The sequence below is a fragment of the Gymnodraco acuticeps genome, unplaced genomic scaffold (genome assembly GCF_902827175.1).
Source record: "Gymnodraco acuticeps unplaced genomic scaffold, fGymAcu1.1, whole genome shotgun sequence".
Classification (NCBI taxonomy): Eukaryota; Metazoa; Chordata; class Actinopteri; order Perciformes; family Bathydraconidae; genus Gymnodraco; species Gymnodraco acuticeps.
Window position 1 is genome coordinate 1299996 of NW_022990016.1, and position 19323 is coordinate 1319318.

The 19323-nt window shown below is 41.2% G+C and overlaps 1 protein-coding gene across 1 annotated transcript in view; it reads left to right on the forward strand.

Annotated features, from left to right (window-relative positions):
• The window catches only part of nck2a (NCK adaptor protein 2a), a 53604-nt gene that overhangs the window by 10982 nt on the left and 23299 nt on the right, over positions 1-19323 (forward strand). The window contains 1 exon segment of the mRNA XM_034213781.1: positions 17848-18089. Within this exon segment, the coding sequence (XP_034069672.1) occupies positions 17864-18089 (226 nt within the window). The 5' untranslated portion in view covers positions 17848-17863.

Here is a 19323-nt window from a genome sequence, read left to right on the forward strand (position 1 = left end):
GTCAACCTTAAGCTTCAGCCCACCTTAAAGGAGCACGAGTCTGAGTTTTTTGCTAACTTCGGGGATTAATTTACTTCATAGGAACTAATCTTCTTGGCTAACCCTCATTCAAAGAGGCCATATTATGAATATTAGGGATTTCCGTTTCCTGTTGTGTGTAATGTAGGTTTTTGTGCATGTAAATGGTCTCCAAGGGCTAAAGTCTCAAAATGATATGTCCTCTTTAAAGTATGTTGATAGATAATATAACTTCCACAGCCATATTTCCATAGTTGTTAAATCCTTCCTTATATTACTATACACTGATGCAGTGTTTTTTCCGCCTGATAAGCATTCAAATTCATCCATTCACCATTAACTGACGCAACAAGCCCTCCCACCAACACAGCCTCTTGCATCATTTTGAACACCGGGCTGTTTTCTGTCTAAACCCTTAAAGTTGACCCTTACCCTATTGCAGTAGCATTTGTGTCCTTATCTGCAGCTTTTACGAAGAGGTCCCCAGGCTTTTACATTTTTGATGAGTGTCTCACCTGACGCGTCCCACATTCTGGATCAATGTGTTTCTCTTCCTTGAAATTACATATTTGTAATGATTTCCTGCTATCCTGTAAGGTTATGATTCTAAATTGGCTTAAACTGTGAAATAATTACATTAGGTTACAACTGTATTGGAGTAGCTACATTAGACTTTTGGTATTTTTGTCTTAAGCATCTTTAAGGGCTATAATTTTTCTTTTATTATTAATTGTATTTTTCAAGGTCAAATCTTGGCTCATACCTCATCTTCGTGAGGCAACATCAGTAACTCTGCATATAGAAATTATTCTACCAGCAAAAGTCATCTTCCAGACTCTCTGAACGCCAAACATTGGGACAAAGCCCGGTTAATCACCTCTGATCATTCAGCGCTCATGAAATGTGTATGTGGACTGATTAATGCTCAATTTGCCATTTGATACATCTTGTTAATATTTAAAAGCAGAACATATCTAAGAAGATATTATGCCCTCATCTATTTGCTCTGAAATCTGCATGCTGCTTCGTGCTTTGGAGTCGATTCAGTCGCTGAATGGAGCAATACGATAGGCCTCTTCGAATCCATTTGTGTCCCTTTCTCTCTCTCTCTCTCTCTTCTCTCTCTCTCCTCTCTCTCTCTCTCTCTCTCTCTCTCTCTCTCTCTATCTCTCTCTCTCTCTCTCTCTCTCTCTCTCACACACACACATGGCTGCTTTATTTATGAGATGTATTGCTACAGGGTTCTCCTGAGAATTCAAGACTGTACACAAACAGTATTTGGCCTGTGGAGTCTCTTCTTTCATGCTTTCTCTCACACACACAATGGTATACACTTGCTGCAGGACATATATTTGCCTTATCTGCTGTTTTGGCTTGGCAGAACTTCAGTTGTTTGAGTGTGACCCTGGTCTTGCTCTGCAGTGTGCAGAAAGCTAGATGCTTTCTGAATGTGGTGCTTCAGTGTTTCAAGTGGCAGTGATATCATCTGCATGTCGAAAAATGGCCATCCTGTGCTCAGGCCGCTCTAAAATCACTGCGGCCGCATCGTATCGGAAAATGTCAAGCTAAGAAAATCCTTCATTATGGGATAACCATAATAGAAACAGGAGAGCTCAGAGGACGAGCATTTCAAATGTTTATCAGCCAGAGCACTGACCTGAGAAGTACACAAGAGCATGGAGAGTACATCATGGATTATCTTGTTTTGGCCCTTAAGGAGACAAATGGAAACCTACGTTGTCCATATGATTTAGAGAGGGCAGGAAAAACTGTTCTTGTTCAAAGTAGGGAGCAAATAGCCAGGTGTTACATTCCTGGTGTTGAACCTTCTTTGGAAATGTTCGCATTAACTCGATGCATTGATAACACATTTCAAAGGTGTAATCAAAGAATCGCAAAGGTCTGTTACAAGTGGGATTTGTTATGTTCTCTTGTAGTGATGAAGCTACAGAGACACACGCTGTTAGTGACTAGCTGGTGAGCATAGCATGATAATTCAGCAGCTAAAGAGCCAGATATTTCCCTCAGGAGTTGGAGTCAGGTGGCCAGAATCACGACTCAAAATGAGTGCTTTGTAACTGCTGCATGTGCAAATGAGAAAAATGGCTATTCGTTTTTTAGAAAACATTTTACGTTTCTGAAATGGCAGATTTTAACCTGGTAAGCCCTGAGCCTGTTTTTCAGGTCTCAGGCTTGAAAATGACATTCCCAGAACAAATGACCATATCTTCCCTTCTAAAAGGGTTAAATTAATAATCTTTTTTCTCAAAGTAATGATAAACCTGTGAGTTTGATGCATAAAAGTCAGAATCAATATAGATATTTTTTATTTGAAAGAAAATTCAGATTGAACATAGTAAAAAACTGTAAATTATAGTGTCCGTCCAAAAAAACTCCACCTCTGAGGTGATTTGGGTGGAAATGGGGGTTTTACCGTTTCTCTGGAACCCATTGGTCGATTTTGGTGATTGACATCTCTTTCTGACCGTTGGAGCCAATAGAATCGAAGGGGAATTTCCCCCCACACACACACATGGTAAGAAAAAAAGGTGGGGGCTTTGCGCATTCAGGTTTGCATCAGAGTGAACCTATCTCTCGCTCTGACATCTGGAAACGGAAACGCAGGTTTATTGCTTATGGATTATCAGAAATCATTTCAAAGGGACACAGACACATTGGATTAACTTCAGCCAGCAGCGTTTTTATCGTTTTAATGCCATTGAAGACCACTTTTGACCAGACAGGTCAAAGGTCTGCAGGTCTCCCTTGAAAAAGAGATCATTGATCTCAATGGGATTTTACCTAGATAAATAAAGGTTTTGAGACAACGACACACGTAAGCAATGTTAGCGTTTTTAGCTACCTAGCGCCACATGTTTTGATGTCTGTTTTTGTTTATAAAGTCGCGAGTTCTTATCATATAGTGATAATGTATGTACCCATCGATTCTGTGTCATCTCACGATGCGTTGGATGTGCAGAAAGGATAAATAATAAGGTTTTATGAGTGAGTTTCGGTGCAGTAATCTGTTAGCATTTTTCGCTCGTTGCTAATTCAGAGGCTCAGCGTTAGCATTGTGGGGTTTTTTTTAGAATTTTTTTTTTAAATGATCAGTTAGATGAGTTTCTCCCCGTTACATGGATATAAAACATTCATATTTTATTAAATGTTAAGATGCCCTCAGACACTGTTTCCTGCAAGATGTTGCGGGAAGGCCCCGGTACCGAGGTCTCTCGGGCTTAACAGGTTTTAAAGGGCAGAATATCAGTCTTCATGTGATTCTTCTTTGGTGGTTTCCAATGTTTACTCTTAACCTTTACTCTACTAGCAGAGGTTAACGTCTTCTTCAGAGGTTTGGCAAAGAGTGGAGAGATAGTTTGCATTGTCTTGCTTGGCTGATATTGAAACATAGTGTACAAGAACTAACATGTAAGTGATTCATATATAGATGGAAATGAGATGTAGCTTCTACATATGCCATTTCTGTTTCATCATCTCCCGGGGCTCTGGCATCAACACGGGGTTATGTAACAGAGACAAACAAACATGCAGGATACGGAGCAGGATACCAGGAACAACTCTGTGCTCCTGCTCCTCAGAAAGAGTTCCCATGTGTCTTGAAAACCTTGGATACATTTAGACTGTGCTTTCAGTCTGTCGTGGAAAATAACAGTCTCTTATGGAAAATAAATAGCATGGCAAAAATGTCCCAGCAGGAGACCCTGTCTTTCGTAAAGTATTTTAATAATTCTCATCGTCTCCATTTGATGACTGTTTGATCTCCTTTGACAGTTTAAAAACAGATCCTTTTTGGTTTACTGATGGTTTTTAAACACTAATTGAATCAAATGTACTTTTTTCATCTTCAGAAAACATGAAGATTAAATGAAAACACATTCGCTTCATTTTGATATGAGGTTTTATTGTGACTTTCTTTCATAAAATTAACATACCGTAGTTCCGGAATCTCAAATGTGAAGATTTTATACTTTTATTTGTCTTATTTCGATAAATGTTTGTAATTTAGGTAATTGGAAAATATCAGGGGCATTACTCTCTATTTTCAAACATTTCATAGATAAAACCAAGATAACAATTACGTACTGCCCTTAGTGGTAAACATTGTTTCTTTGTCAAAAGGTGGTTTTATGCCTTTATCCTTATCTCACATTTGGTATAATCTTTGCCTTGCTTCTTACCTTTTGGGAGTAGTAAGAAAAACCTTAACCTAAATAAAGAATCATTTCAAAAGAATGTATCCCTTTAAAATCCGGATAAGATAAGAAACTATGACATCAGGACTTTCAGCCTAGTTTGAGACCCAGAGGATTGAAATGCCACTACAGTCTACTCAACAGTTGACTCTAAGTAAATGATCTGTATGGTGGAGTCGTGTGAAGGCGTTCAACAGGTCTGTATCCCGTCTCTCTGCATCGCTCATGCTACATCAGTCTGCTCTCCCTTGGGAACCTCACCTGATCAAAGAGAATAATTCAGGTCCAGAGCCGAGGGAGGCGTAGAGAGAAACCCGACGGAGCAGAAGGTACAAAGAGAAGGTGAAGCTCAAGCTGGGGAAAAGTCAACGTTGGTTTGTGTTGCGCGGAGAAGAAGTACGAGAGTTTCGGAGGACTATTTTTGTACTCCCTGAGCTAGATTTGACAACTTTTTGCAATTCATCCCCAAGAGTAGGTTGATTTAAAATGAATCAATCAGCAACATGATTTGCTCATACAACATAGGGTCTTAAGCGTTGCCACTGCCTGCGTATTCATCACATAAATTCAAAAGCAGAAAGTGAATTAACTCTAATATGCAAATCGTGCAGATATCAGAATCTCAACATGTCTTGTTAAGTTTCCCTCCCAAGTTGCCTCATTAGGATCAAATCACTTCCAACCATGTATTGCTTGCAGGGGTCCTCACAGATAGTATATAATTACCTGCAGGAAATGTAGAGTTACACGTTTGGGAGCAAACCCTCTCACTAATGCTCTGTTGTTATTCTTTTTCTGTCCTTAATTTAATGTGCATATTCGGAAAAGAAACCCAAGTTGAGGTCTGTGCATTATTCAAAGTAACTGGGGTATCTTTTCTGGAAAGAGACTTTGCTGTTGAGTGCTTTTGAATGCAATGTTTCACCACAAACTACATTTTAAATCCCAAAGCAATGGAGCCAAAACCTTTCCGCATGACTAGATACCACAAAACATAATCGGGAAATATTTATTTTTTGTGGGTTAAGTCAACTGACCCTTAAAAATAATCAGGATGACTTTGTTTTTTACGGATTAGGCACCGTCTGTCCACTTCAATGTGGGATCCTCAAGATGAGGAGCTGTCAGGGCTGTGAGGAGAAGGAGAGAGTATTGGGAGGCTCGCAGGAGACCATTTGAAAGTACAACCACACGCCCACGCTGCTGCTCTGCATCCCTAGATGGGAGATGTTAACTCTAACAGAAGCAAACAGTATTATCTTTCTCACGAGGTCCCCTTGTGTTTCCATGTGTGTTGACAGTTGTAAGTGCATGTGGCCTAGATTGCTTTAATCCACAGTGAGAAGACAAGCAGTCATGTGTAGTCCTTTTTATTGTTAGGTTGCATGACTAGTTCAACAGTTTGTTATACAGTGCTGCTCTTCAGTGGACTGGAGACTGAATGGTTGCAGGCGAGGAAGCTGTGGGAAGGGAAAGAGTCAAATGGACACATTTGAGGAAATGGAAGCAGTGATGGTTAGAATCTGACCCTTCATTTGTCAAAAAACAGCTCTACAAACTCACAGTATATCACCAATATACATCATTATAGTTTACATTTGATTAATTGAAACCACACTTTATTTTGTATTGAGGCATCATCTGGATGAGTGGACGTTGAAGTGATAACAATTAGTCTGCTCTCCTATATCGTCAGATTGTTAAATAACCTTTGTATGATTGCTAACGTAAGTGAACTCTGTGGTTTGGGTGGAAGGCTCGCAAATAGCAACTAAACTACATATGTCACCTTTTTGTTATGAACATTTTTTTTAGACCTCCTTAGAAATTATAATCTAGCCCAAACTAATATTATATATAATAAAATCTGTGTTTAACACACAATAAAACACATTTTTGAATAAACCAAACTTCTCAAAGGAATTCAAAGCCGTACATGAACTTGGCCCAGATAAAGTAGTCTACTTTATAACCCAGTTCTTCTTTAACCAATTGTATCACTAGTAAAGTAGGCAACAGAAGCACAATTAGCAAACTGTTTATATAATTATCTGTTCCTAATTTCCTGTGATCAATTCAGAACCTACGTTGTAAATGTATTATCTCTTCAATGTACACACGGCATCTACTGCACGTCTGTCCGTCCTGGGAGAGGGATCCCTCCTCTGTTGCTCTCCCTGAGGTTTCTCCCATTTTTCCCTTTAAACTGTGGGTTTTCTCTGGAAGTTTTTCCTTGTACGATGTGAGGGTCTAAGGACAGAGGGTGTCGTATTGTCATACTGATATTCTGTACACACTGAAGTCCACTGAGACAAATGTAACATTTGTGATATTGGGCTATATAAATAAACATTGATTGATTGATTGAGAAGTCTCCCCTGGAAAAAAGAAGAAGCTGGAACTATGTTGACATTAATAACCTAATTTCCATATAAGAATTGGAGTGTTGTCAGATTCTCTGTAATGCCCCTTTCACACCAACGCTTTTCCCGTTCTAGCTCCGTGCTTTTCTGGTTCGGAACCGGTTTTTCTTTTCAGCCCCCGCTCTGTTCACACCACCCAGATCCCAAGTGGTGCTACGTCATTGCGTCATCGTTTGCGTCATGACGTAACCGTTTACGTGCCTGCTTCATAAAGCCAAACCGCGTGGAAATCCCTCACATCGACAACAACAACAATGGCCGATTGTATTGAAGCGCTACTCGTTTTGGTTTTGCTCTGTCGAAACTAAATGGAAGAAATGGGACGACTTTACTACCAACTTTACAATCGTCTGGATAAAACGCAGGCTTTTTGTTGTTGTTCAGGAGGTTGATCCCGCCTCCGATGTAAGCGTGACGTATGCGGTGCTTGCTTCTAGACCGACAACTTTTTGGTGCTTGAAACAAACCGGATTCCGGAGCTTAGAGGCGGCTCCGCTGCAGTGTGAACAGGAAAAAACTGCTTTTCAAACTCCAGCTCCGAACCGGCCCTGGAACCGCGTTGGTGTGAAAGAAGCATAAGTGGTCTGGACAGCTGTAGAGAGGCGCCTGATTACTCACCATATTACTATGTTTCTGTCCATAACCCTGCTCCTGCAGATGGATAATGAGCGTTGTGTTGTTACTCTTCACTGGCCTGACTCACACGGTTATTCATTCATGAAGAGCATCTTTAAACTCTGCATGAATACAATCTGGTTTCTCCTTACACTCACAGCAAGTGTATCTTCTTTCTGCAGAGTGCTCCTGATTGCTTTAGGATTACTTAATTGACTTTATTGATTACATGCAGGGTGTATTAGAAGCTGAAATGGATTGCTTCTGTTGCTTAAGGTATTTATGTGTTCTTGATTATACGAGCTTCTCATACTCGACAAAGTCTCTAAGCCGGTAAAACACTGCAGTGTGGAAATGTTTCTAAAAATGCTCAGCATAGCAGAGCATCTCTTGTTCTCTGCACAGCCCGCAGCACTTTCTGTGTTGGATGGTCTTGTTAAAATCACCCCCCGCTGCAGGTGAAAGAAAAACTACCAGCTTTCGGTTGTGTTTCTCTCCATGCAACATAGATTTGCTTGTTCGAGAGAGAAAACCACAAGCTGTAAGTCAGAGATATTCTTCAGATGAACGGTCAGAAAATAAAGGAGAATTTGCGGCGAATAGTTCATTTGAAAAGCATACAGTAGCTCTTACAGCCACAGCTGAATTGTTGTTATTTGACATGGAAGTGACCCGTTTTTCACACACATACCAGACTCAAACGCAACTCCCCCTCTCTTTCCCAGACTCAAACGCAAAATCACCTCAGGTTTTCTCTGTCTCCTCTACTCCAGGGAGAATGTGCAGCATTGTACATCAAAGCTGTGTTCACTACATTTTGCCCGTCTGCGCAATACAATGATTGCCTTTTGTTGTTGTGCCAGGGGACATGGATGCCAGACTGTCACACAGAGTTAAAAATAGAGACGGCCCTTCCCATTTTGCTCCTCAACCAAAGATGCAATAGTGGATCAAAAAGACTCGAGGAAAATTATGCTAATAGACGATGGCTTCAAATCAAATCAAGTTTTATTTATATAGCACATTTTTAAAACGATTTTTGGTCGAGCCAAAGTGCTGTACATGCAATAAAAACACTTTACTACAATAGCAAACAGAAGACAATAAATTACAACAGCAAAAATAAAAATCACACACAGGGAAATGTCAGGAGAGAGAGGTTGTTATAAACTCTACAAGCTGCCCAGGAGAGACGTCTCACCGTGTGTTTAGAGTGCAGGGAGGTGTGCAAAGTGAACAAGCAGCGCAGTGTTGTGGAAGCAGGTAAAGTGGCCATCAAGGAGAAGGGAAAACAACCAACAAGTAGTCTATTTATGGCTGAAGTGAAAAGCGTACGAAGTGCAGTGCAGTCGGGATTCAAGGTCTTCTTTCCATGTGATCACTGGAATAATAACATCAAATGAACATGATGCACTACTCTGTGTCCTAAAATAAGCAGAAACTAATTAAAACAGCAACTGGTATAATGTGATCTCTTACAGATTAGGGACTGGAGGTTGATGCTTCTGTAGAAAAACATCAATACGGACCATCTGTCTGCACAGATCATGGGAGATGCAAAGGATTAAATAGCAGTGATGCACATGATTATGTCCCACTGTCACTCTGCTGTCAAAACAGGGTGTCAAGCGCATATTGTCATGTGATTCAACATGCGATACATACATGTTGGAAACACCTTTAAAAACGGAGGAAACGTATTGATCCTAAAGGGTGAAGAACGATCTTTGTTCAAAAGTGCGTGCAGAGCGCACCTCGCCCTTTGTGTAGATTGAAAGTTGACCCTTTGTAAAGGAATATCAAACATCGAAGAGTAAGGGGATACAAGTTACAGTGAAAACGAGACCACCCAACGACTGTTGTCATGGATACTCCCTCAACAATGTTGGCTTTCCTCTGGAGAGGAGGGCTGAAGCAATGACAGAAAATGAAAGTGACATGTGAAAGATTGCTTGTAAAGAGCAGAGGGGGGAGGAGAGGCCGGATGAAGAAAGGGGGGATTCCACATTTCTGTCATCGCCCGTTTAGGCAAGTTACGATTAACGGCATCTGTCTCTGGAGGTGTGAGAGTGCCGGGTCAACACGGAGACTAGTTAAACCACTTCTTTCTCTGTATCCGGTATTATACAGGCTGCATTTCAGATGGACATAAAGGCATACAATACAACAAGGCAGCAACACATAATTGTAGTTGTTGATTTCATCGTCATTTTCCTTCACATTTAATCATTGGTATATAACATTTTAGAAAAAAACATTCTTCACAAATTGTTCAAGCCCAATGTGAAGTCTTCAGATTATTGGTTTTGTTTTGATCAACAGTTAAATAGTCATTTCAGAACTGACATAGTCAAGCATACAGAGGTTTAATTTGGTTGCTTAAAACCAAACACCATCGGCCCTTTTTTCATTTCTTTGCATATTGTAAACCCGATTTTCTACCAAAAAAAAGACAATCCCTCTCAACTGTAAAATGTTTTCCAAGAGCAAGAACCTGTACAAGTTATTTAACAAAGCTAAAGTTGTTTATTTTTATTTTGTTAGGTATAAAGGACGGATGAGGACTACCCATGTATTTAATAAAAGCTTTCAGCCCGTAATGGATGGAAGTTTTGAGGTTTGATTACAAGGTCTACCTAAAAGGTATTTCACTAATAGCTTCCTTTTCAATGACAACAGATCAATGCACTTACTAATGCCCGCACATTATACGCTTTTAATATGAGTAAACTTGCCGGATATCATTTGGTGCTTTCAGAGAAGTATACTGTCCTCTGGAGCCGATGCCATCTGTGAGTGTTGGGATGCAGCTCAGGCTCTTGAGAACAATCAAGAGGGTTTCTGCCAGAGCTGCAAGAATCATACTGAGACTAAAATAAAACTTCAGCTCTCCCAGTTTTGAGATGCATGCTGGGAGAAAACAGTAGTTCAAACAGTACGTCTGCAACCAACGATTGTTTATGTTATGAATTAATCACCCAGCTGTTTACATGGTTAATCATCTGTAAAATGGTCAGTGACAAATGTCCATTTCAGTTTATCAAAGTCCAAGTTATGGTCTTTAAATATCTTGTTTTGTCGGTCCGAAAAAAACAAATGTAAAAAATGACTTTAAAACAGCATTATCTGTAATGATCTAAAAAATAATCGATTAGTCAATTTAGTGTTGCATCTGTGCAGCATGATTTGAAGAGCACATCACGTAAGGGCATGTTTAAATGCACATGCTATTGTGAAATAGTCTGTAATCATCATCATTAAGAGCTGGGCTTTTTAGGAACTGTATTTCTGTCCTTCGTTGTGATTGCTCTCTGGTTTCTCACCACAGTTTTGCAATAGTTACGTTTGACGATACAGCTTCTTGTTCTTCCCTTCATATGTTGTGGTGGTGATGGCCGCCCTGCCTCTCTCTGTGTGGTCTCACTGCTCCTTCTTCTCAGACCTATTTTTAGCCGACAGCAGGGAAGCTCTGTGTTGTGCTTCAGATGTCCTTGTCTGGTTTCTGGGCTTTTTTAGATGGCATCCCCAGAAGCTCAAAGGGAGCATCTACCACCCACATCACAGTGAGGCAGACGAGCTCATATACCACACCCTCAGTTTCAGGAGTGTGTGACAGGACATGTACTAGGGCTGAACGATTAATCGATTTTAAATCGAAATCGCTAGGGATGCTCCGATCGCCAATTTCGGGGCCGATCGCCGGAATCAGTATCGGCCGATACCGATCGCCGATCCGATCGAGTGGGCGGGGCCTACATGGAAGATTTAAACATGTTTAAAACTCAGTTAATGGGGCTCATTCACTGGAGCTTCCACAAACAACAATCAACTTAATTATTACATTCAAATGATGTGCATTATTCAAGTTTACATTCACTTTGGATAATAACACGGGAGAAATTAGCGGAAGCGCTCTCTTTTCCTCTCTCCCTCTCTCTCTCACTCTCCTGACAGCCTGTCAGTATCTCATGCAGCTCACTGATCCAGTACTGAGTGACCCGACAATGAAGAATACATATATTTATAATAGGCTAACTAGTTTAGCTTGTTCCAGAGGTAGATAAAATAGCTAAGTGTGTTAGGTCTAACTCTTACGGTACGTCCACACAGCAGCTTTTCAAAAATCTTGAAAATCTTGGAGCTGGGCGTGTCTGAAAGCTTGGGGATTTTTTGCGAGCAAACAACCAATCACATGAATCTCCCGCCCCCGACATACAAATCAAAACACCCCGGGGATTGTATGCGAGCAATATATATATATAAACTCCTCAAACAGGCGAAAACCTACCAGTTTCACCCACTGTCTCTGCCACCTCCCTCCATGCCTGGTTCCTCCGGTTTGTATCCCGTTAATAGTTCTGGTCGTAAAGAACCGGGTGATTTGCTACCGTAATTTCTCGTTTGGAATATGAGGAAATGAACTGCGGTCTGGTTCTCCCTGTGTGCGTGTTTCGTTGCGCTTACCGGTCCGGCGGGCGGAGCTGCAGGATTTCTGCTTCACACACGTTGCATACCGCTATTTTACTGTCTTTTTCGGACACCTTAAAATAATGCCAGACCGGTGAAGCCATTTTGGCGAGCTTGTTTTGGCGCACACAGAGAAAAGTGTCATGTATTTTACGTCATGCGATCGGCTCTCGCGATCGGCATGTTTAGAGAGCACCGATCGATCGGTAGAGAGTGAGTATCGGCCGATCTCGATCGGAGCATCCCTAGAAATCGCGATTTGAAATGATGCAATTATCAAATCGCAAAGCCTGTGAACATTTTTGTTGTCATCCACACCAATCAGAAGTGCTGTGCTCCACATGCACCAGTCATTGTTAACCAATCAGAAGTGGCCCATGATAGAAGGTGATAGACAGATTGATCCAATCACCTTCAAAGTATTTTTGAAATACTTTTCCAAATGGCTTCCAATGGAGCTTTCCTAGATGGTTTGGTGAAACAAAGCATCTGGGTCAGGTTAGTAATGCTCCATCACATGTTTCTATTACAGGGTGAATCTTAAACTGAAGCTTGACTTTAAAGCAACCCAACGGAAGTTTCATGTAAGTTTAGTTATTTCACTCGTAGCTCGGGCTGCGGGGTGCGAGAGATGGGAGCACGTTGATACGACCTTCCTAGCCGGAGACATGGCCGCATTTTACAATGAACTTCCGTTGGGTCGCTTAAAAACAAATATCGCAAATTGAATCGCAATATCTGTCAGAAAAATCGCAATTAGATTATTTCCCCAAATCGTGCAGCCCTAACATGTACCATATGTGAGTGACAGATGCAAATCATTGTCACAATAAAGCTGTCGCCCTAATGGCTTTGTTTGTAAAGGGAAAATCTGGCAGCAGCAGCCAAACACGTGGAATAAAATGGTCAACTGCGTGTTAAAAGGCACTTCATTCATCCACCTACTCCACTGGGGCTGCAAAATGTGTCTACATTCGATCAAAATTGCAATATTCAAGTAAGTGCACTATTTGGCAAAGGCAAAATATGTAAAAAATGTCTTCAGAGCTAATAGAAAATCCTTGTTTAGTACAGATAAAACCCACACAATGATCATTTTTAATATATTCTCCAATAAAAATGTATACAATCTTCCAAAAATTATCATTCTCTCCTACTTTGCTAATCATTTCTTTTTTTTTTGTCAATTTATTATTATAATAATATATATATATATATATATATATCATTTTCTTTCTTTTTTTGTTCTCACTCATAATAATAATTATAACAAAGTACAACAAAAATAATAATGCAAAATAAATAAATAATAACTTCTCAATGGTGATGCCAGTCAAACAATCGCAATCAGTTCAATTATTTCCAAAATCTTGCAGCCCTATCCTTCTCTGTTCTCGTTGTAATGATAGAGATGCATTACTCTCGAGATGAGAGCCCTCCTCAGTAGCTGCAGCAGAGGGAGTGAGGCTTCCTCATGTTTCAATCTGTGCAGTCCACTCCAAGTGCTCGAGACACTGATTGCCAGAAGGGAGTGAAGCAGTCCTCCTTCCTGTGAGGAGCAGCTCAGAGTGGAGGAGGGGAGGAAGAGACCCCCCCCCCCCCCCCCCCTGAATTGTGTCCGTCTTTGACCTGAAAGCCAAACACAGAAAGCTCTGCCAGACGTTTTATTTTCTCCTTTAAACATCCCCTCTTTTTTTATAATCCTCTTTTACTTTCCCTTTCTCTTTGTGTGGTGTTGAAAGATCTCAGAGCCCCCCCCCCTCGGTTGTGAAGTGCCGCTGAAGCCCAGCTCAGCAGCCTGTCTCTCTTCTGTTAACTCCCAGCAGAGGAATGGGGGGTCAGGAGGACCGTCGGCTCTCAGGCTTTTCCCTCTCAGCTATGTCCCTCCCAAAGCTGGTTGTTTTCCTTTGTGTGCCTTTTTATACGTCTCTCACAGGAAAATAGTTTTCTGTTCATCCATCTGTCTGTGTGATATAAATCAAGGAAACCAAGTTAGTGGCTCTGATTAGAAAAAAAAAAAGAAGCAATTCTTCTTTCAAGCATCTCCAGTTTTTCCCGACTGTAGAAAGAAGCAAAACATGTGATCTTTAAATGATTTCTGCATTACATTGGCATGCCAAGAGCGACTGCACATGAGCAGGCATCAGAATGAACAATGTTATAGCTGCCACTCTGATATACATTCGCCCATAGAGGAGGATGCTTTTGATTCGTAGTGGCATTTACATCATGCTGGCTAATGAGCAAGGTTGTCAAGGAGACGGGGAAATTGGTCTAATGGGTGAGAGGCGGGTGAGGGGGATCGCTAAATATGTAAGGCTGTTCATTTACATGGGGTCAAGTGGAAATAACTGACTTTAAGCTGTGTGTGTGTGTGTGTGTGTGTGTGTGTGTGTGTGTGTGTGTGTGTGTGGTGTGTGTGTGTGTGTGTGTGTGTGTGTGTGTGTGTGTGTGTGTGTGTGTGTGTGTGTGTGTGTGTGTGTGTGTGTGTGTGGTGTGTGTGTGTGTGTGTGTGTGTGTGTGTGTGTGTGTGTGTGTGTGTGTGTGTGTGTGTGTGTGTGTGGTGTGTGTGTGTGTGTGTGTGTGTGTGTGTGTGTGTGTGGTGTGTGTGTGTGTGTGTGTGTGTGTGTGTGTGTGTGTGTGTGTGTGTGTGTGTGTGTGTGTGTGTGTGTGTGTGGTCTGCAAAGGCTAAAATCCCAAAGGGGGTTTCTCAACTCAATTTCTTAGAACATGGCAAGCAGCAATATACAAATCTGGCTAGAGTTACTTTCACCCCGTAATGTTAACGTAGAAGTGTCCTTGGTTTGATCTTGTTTGTCATTATGTTTAAAACAAGGTTACATTAGAATACATGTTATTTATTTATATGTGAGTAGGGGACAAAATGAAACCGTTGAGAGTAGCACACCCTGCGCTTAGTCACCAGCTTCCCATTTGTCTTTCTACGTAGAGCCGACGATACAGGATGACCTCACTAAAACTGTCCAATGAATCGTTTACCTGTCACATGACTCCACATGCCGTATGACTTCATAACTGCTCATGCTCTGTTTATAGAAAGTCTACGTGATCAGGCAGCGGGAAATAAAATCAAAAAAATAATTGAAAAGCTTCAACAACAGGTGTGAAGGTGACCTTACGGTGCGAAGCCTGGGATTCAATCTACATGCTGAAGGCATATTTTAAATCGTTTCTGCATAGAGGAGGAAAGTAATAAGAGTATCCAAACAGAGCTAGGAAACAATACTACTGACATTCCTGATTTGTATTTTAATATCTCACACGTAGCGACAGTTAAATACCGAGCAGCATTTTCCCAACAGGCCTCACCGCGGTTTACTCATCCATCCTCACCAGGAGGAATAAAGGCAATAAAAGGAAAGGAAAGTAATAGCCTGGCATAATCCAGCAGCTGAAGCCCGAGGGGATAGAGGCCGCGGCACGCTCGCATACCTCCGTCTCCTGGAGGAGTTGACGTCACCGTCCCTCATCTTGTCATAAATCTGTCCTTCTATACTGTTCTCTGTGAAGAATCACAGCTGCTGCTCTTCTTGTCTCGTCCTGTCTCTCGAGCTGACCCCTCCGTCGTCTCCTTCCTGCCGCGGTAAAATGGAAAGTTGGACTAACTTAAACATCCCGCGGCATGTTGCACAACACCCCCCCCCTCTTCTGTCCCTGTCCCGGCCTGCGGAGAAATCCAGTTCGACAGCTTTAGTGACGGCAAGCAGAGGCACATTCACAAGTGCAGAACACAAGCTGTTGCACTTGCATTCGTACTGCTTGTGGTACAGATAGAGGTTATTAGACACTCTCATGCAGTGTCACACCACCCTGCGACTAACTGCAAGAATGTATTCAGGGATGGCTGCGCTGTCTCTGTGGCCTAATTGAAGTGGAATTACATTTCTTGGGTTTGAAATAACAGCCATTGCTTCATAGCCCTCCCCCATTTGCATTTCATGAGGTGTAGCCAACACAGAAGATATCAATCTTTCCAGCAGTAATGGAATCTTTGATTTGGTCTAATTTGTGCAGCAACACTTCTCATGAGTCATAATTATCTGTTGTGGTTACGCTTTATCTGCGCTCTGCCCTCTCATTAAAGAATCAAATGGAAATGACAACACGAGTAAGAGAATTTACAATCCCCTGCATCTTAAATGTGTTCTGCTGTTTCTCCTCGCGTCTAGTCGGTGGAAAAATCTTTATTTTGTGCACAGGAATATAGATATGCTCTCCCGCCTGCTTTCTCTTACACTTTCCATTTTCTAAAGTCATTGCAGGGGTTTTTCATTTTGAAAAATAAATGTCTTAACCTATCTCCATTATTAAACGGCTCCATAAAAAGCATGCATTATAATTGTATTATAGAGGATATTAAACCTGTCAGTTTTAGATCCCGAAGGATCCTGCAGCCATAAATCCCAGCGCCAAACAAAAGCTCCTGATGGCCTTACACGAGATTAGATATGAAGAAGACAGTTTTATTTGATTATTCAGACCGTGCAATCACCGACATAAAAGCTTTACAACTTGCCTATTAATTCTGTATCTATACGTCCCCTTATCTTCAGAGAGCCTCTTTTCATCTGCATCCTTTTTTATTTCCTTTTATTTATTCCAGAGGTCTTGTTTCCAGCTGCAGACTTTAACAAGACGCTGAGCTATAAATACATCGATTCTGTGGATAGTTCTCATGCCGTGAGACGCCTTTTATCACGAGGAGGTTTTCACAGAAACTGGATTACATCTTCCTTCCCTGATGGCTTCATGCGTGATTCCAAATAGACAATTTCCCAATGTCGTGTGTGTGTGTGTGTGTGTGTGTGTGTGTGTGTGTGTGTGTGTGTGTGTGTGTGTGTGTGTGTGTGTGTGTGTGTGTGTGTGTGTGTGTGTGTGTGTGTGTGTGTGTGTGTGTGTGTGTGTGTGTGTGTGTGTGTGTGTGTGTGTGTGTGTGTGTGTGTGTGTGTGTGTGTGTGTGGTGTGTGTGTGTGTGTGTGTGTGTGTGTGTGTGTGTGTGTGTGTGTGTGTGTGTGTGTGTGTGTGTGTGTGTGTGTGTGTGTGTGTGTGTGTGTGTGTGTGTGTGTGTGTGTGTGTGTGTGTGTGTGTGTGTGTGTGTGTGTGTGTGTGTGTGTGTCCTAAAGTCAGTTGGCTTTATCATGTTTTCAACAGTTGGTTAAACTTGGTATCTTCCTTTTTAGGGGTGTGTTTTTTTAATCAAAATCTGTTTTATTACCAAGTAGGTTTACACAAGGATGTATATACCATGCTTTGGTATACATAGTGCATACAAAGACACAGACGAAGAATACGTAGCAAAAAATAGTACTAATATAAACAAATATGTTGGGTCTATTGTTACAAATGAAAGACAGTATTCAAGCAAAAGTATAAATATGAGAATGTGTATGAATGTGACTCTTATAACTGTTACAGATGATTATGTGGTAAGCAATGTGAGTTTTATTGTGCGATAATCTCTATGAAAGTGCCAGTTTAGGCAGTGAACACACAACACAACCACAAACTTCCAACTCATATTTAGTGAGGTTATGTCATTTAGCTTTGTGATAAACTGGCAACCTGTCCCCAGTGAATCCTGTTTGATGTGAGCCGGGATAAGCGGTTTAAAAATCCTATGGATGGATGTGGATTAAAGTGTAATGCCTTGTCACTTGTCACTGCACTGAGACACACACACACACATACACACACAAACACACACCTTGAAATCACCCTGTACACTAGAAATAAGTAATTTACAGAGAAATGATTGTGGTATAATACTTTTGTCATTCAGTCTTGTTCCCACCATTATTCAGAATTAAGCACAATGGATCTTCAGTTAATTATTAACCAAATGAAAGTTATTTGTGAGTGCTTGCCTCATTGTTACATTTGTATTACCTAATAAATCCAGTCACTAACTCATTCATAAACCTAATTTCTTAATGATCAAATACTTCTTAATTGATTTAAATACCCACGATCCACATATCTGCCCCCTAGTGGCAGTTTGAAGCAGTGCCAATGATTATAAATGGCTTCACTCTGTGATAATTGTTCCTGTGTTACTCCTCGCCTCACCTCACTCCTCTTCTTCTCCCCAGGAGGACTCCATGAAAGATGACGGAGGAGGTGATTGTTGTAGCCAAGTGGGACTACACGGCCCAGCAGGACCAGGAACTTGACATCCGTAAAAACGAGCGTCTCTACCTGCTGGACGACTCCAAGACCTGGTGGCGAGTCCGCAACACCGGGAACCAGACGGGCTACGTGCCGTCCAACTACGTGGAGCGCAAGAACAGCCTGAAGAAAGGCTCGCTGGTGAAGAACATCAAGGACACACTGGGTAAGAGAATTTACTCTCATTTTGCTTAGAAATGAACATGTGGGTGTTTTGACCTGTGGAGGAATTTACTGACTGACTTCTTGAACTCACTACTGAGTGAAGCTCGACTGGTCTCCAATCTTCGTTTTCTGCATCCGATTTGCTCGCTACTGTGTCACCTCTAGTTATACCCTGGTTTCCCCCACTGCAAACACACTGTTGTTTGCTGAACTGATTGATAACAGGACAGCGTCAAATCTACATCTTCTGTCGCAGACTAAAAGTCGGGCGTCTTTCAACTCCACCTCTCTCTTCTGTAGCACGTGCAAAGGTTTGGCTGTTTGATTATATACCTACAGGATTCTTGTTTTTTTTTTGTGTGTATTTCAATGGTTGAATGCACATTGTAAGTCGCTTTGGATAAAAACAGAGAAAATGTACTTTAGTGATCCCAATTTGGGAAATGTTTGCGCTGCAGCAGCATTAAAGACAAGGCATTGCACATAAGAGAAATTAAGAGTAGAAATAAACAATTATAAAATATAAACATCTCAAAATAAAAATAAAACTGCAATAATAAAAGTAGAAAATATACATATTGAAATAGCAATTTACAGTAAACAAAATATAAAGAAGGATATTATATACATTAAGTGTGTGAAGAATGGAATATTAAATAAAATATAAGTGTAAAATGTACATTGTGAGTTTAAGTCCATTCAAGGTGTGTTTATAGTACATGGTAATCTAAATGCATTTAAATAGGGCTTTGCTAGTGTTTGCGACAATTCAAGGCGCTTTATATATACAGTCAGTATCCACACATTCGCACAGAGATAGAGGCTGCTCTGCAAGGTGTCACATGCTAAGGTCAAGCTAACATTCACACACAATTTAGGGTTCATTTGTTCGATTTTAGAGGCTGGATATCAAACCCTCGACTCTTCACTGAGCCTCAGCTTCCCCCGGCATTTAGTTTTAATGTCGGCCAATTATTATCCGTAGAAGTGGAAACTCTTTGCACTTCCTCTGCTCGCTGTAAGAGGAGCTACGATGTGGTCGTGAGCGGTGGTCAGTGTGTGTGCATGAGAAGTCAAATGATTCCTGGCTGCCTGCTGGGATCCTGTCTGCTGCTCTCAGCTGTCAGCACACTGTCTCAGTCCACAGTCAGGACCTGAATACATGACATTGTGTATATAGCCTTGGCTGCCAACCTATATGATGATACCGACCATGTGGTATAGCGAGGGGGATA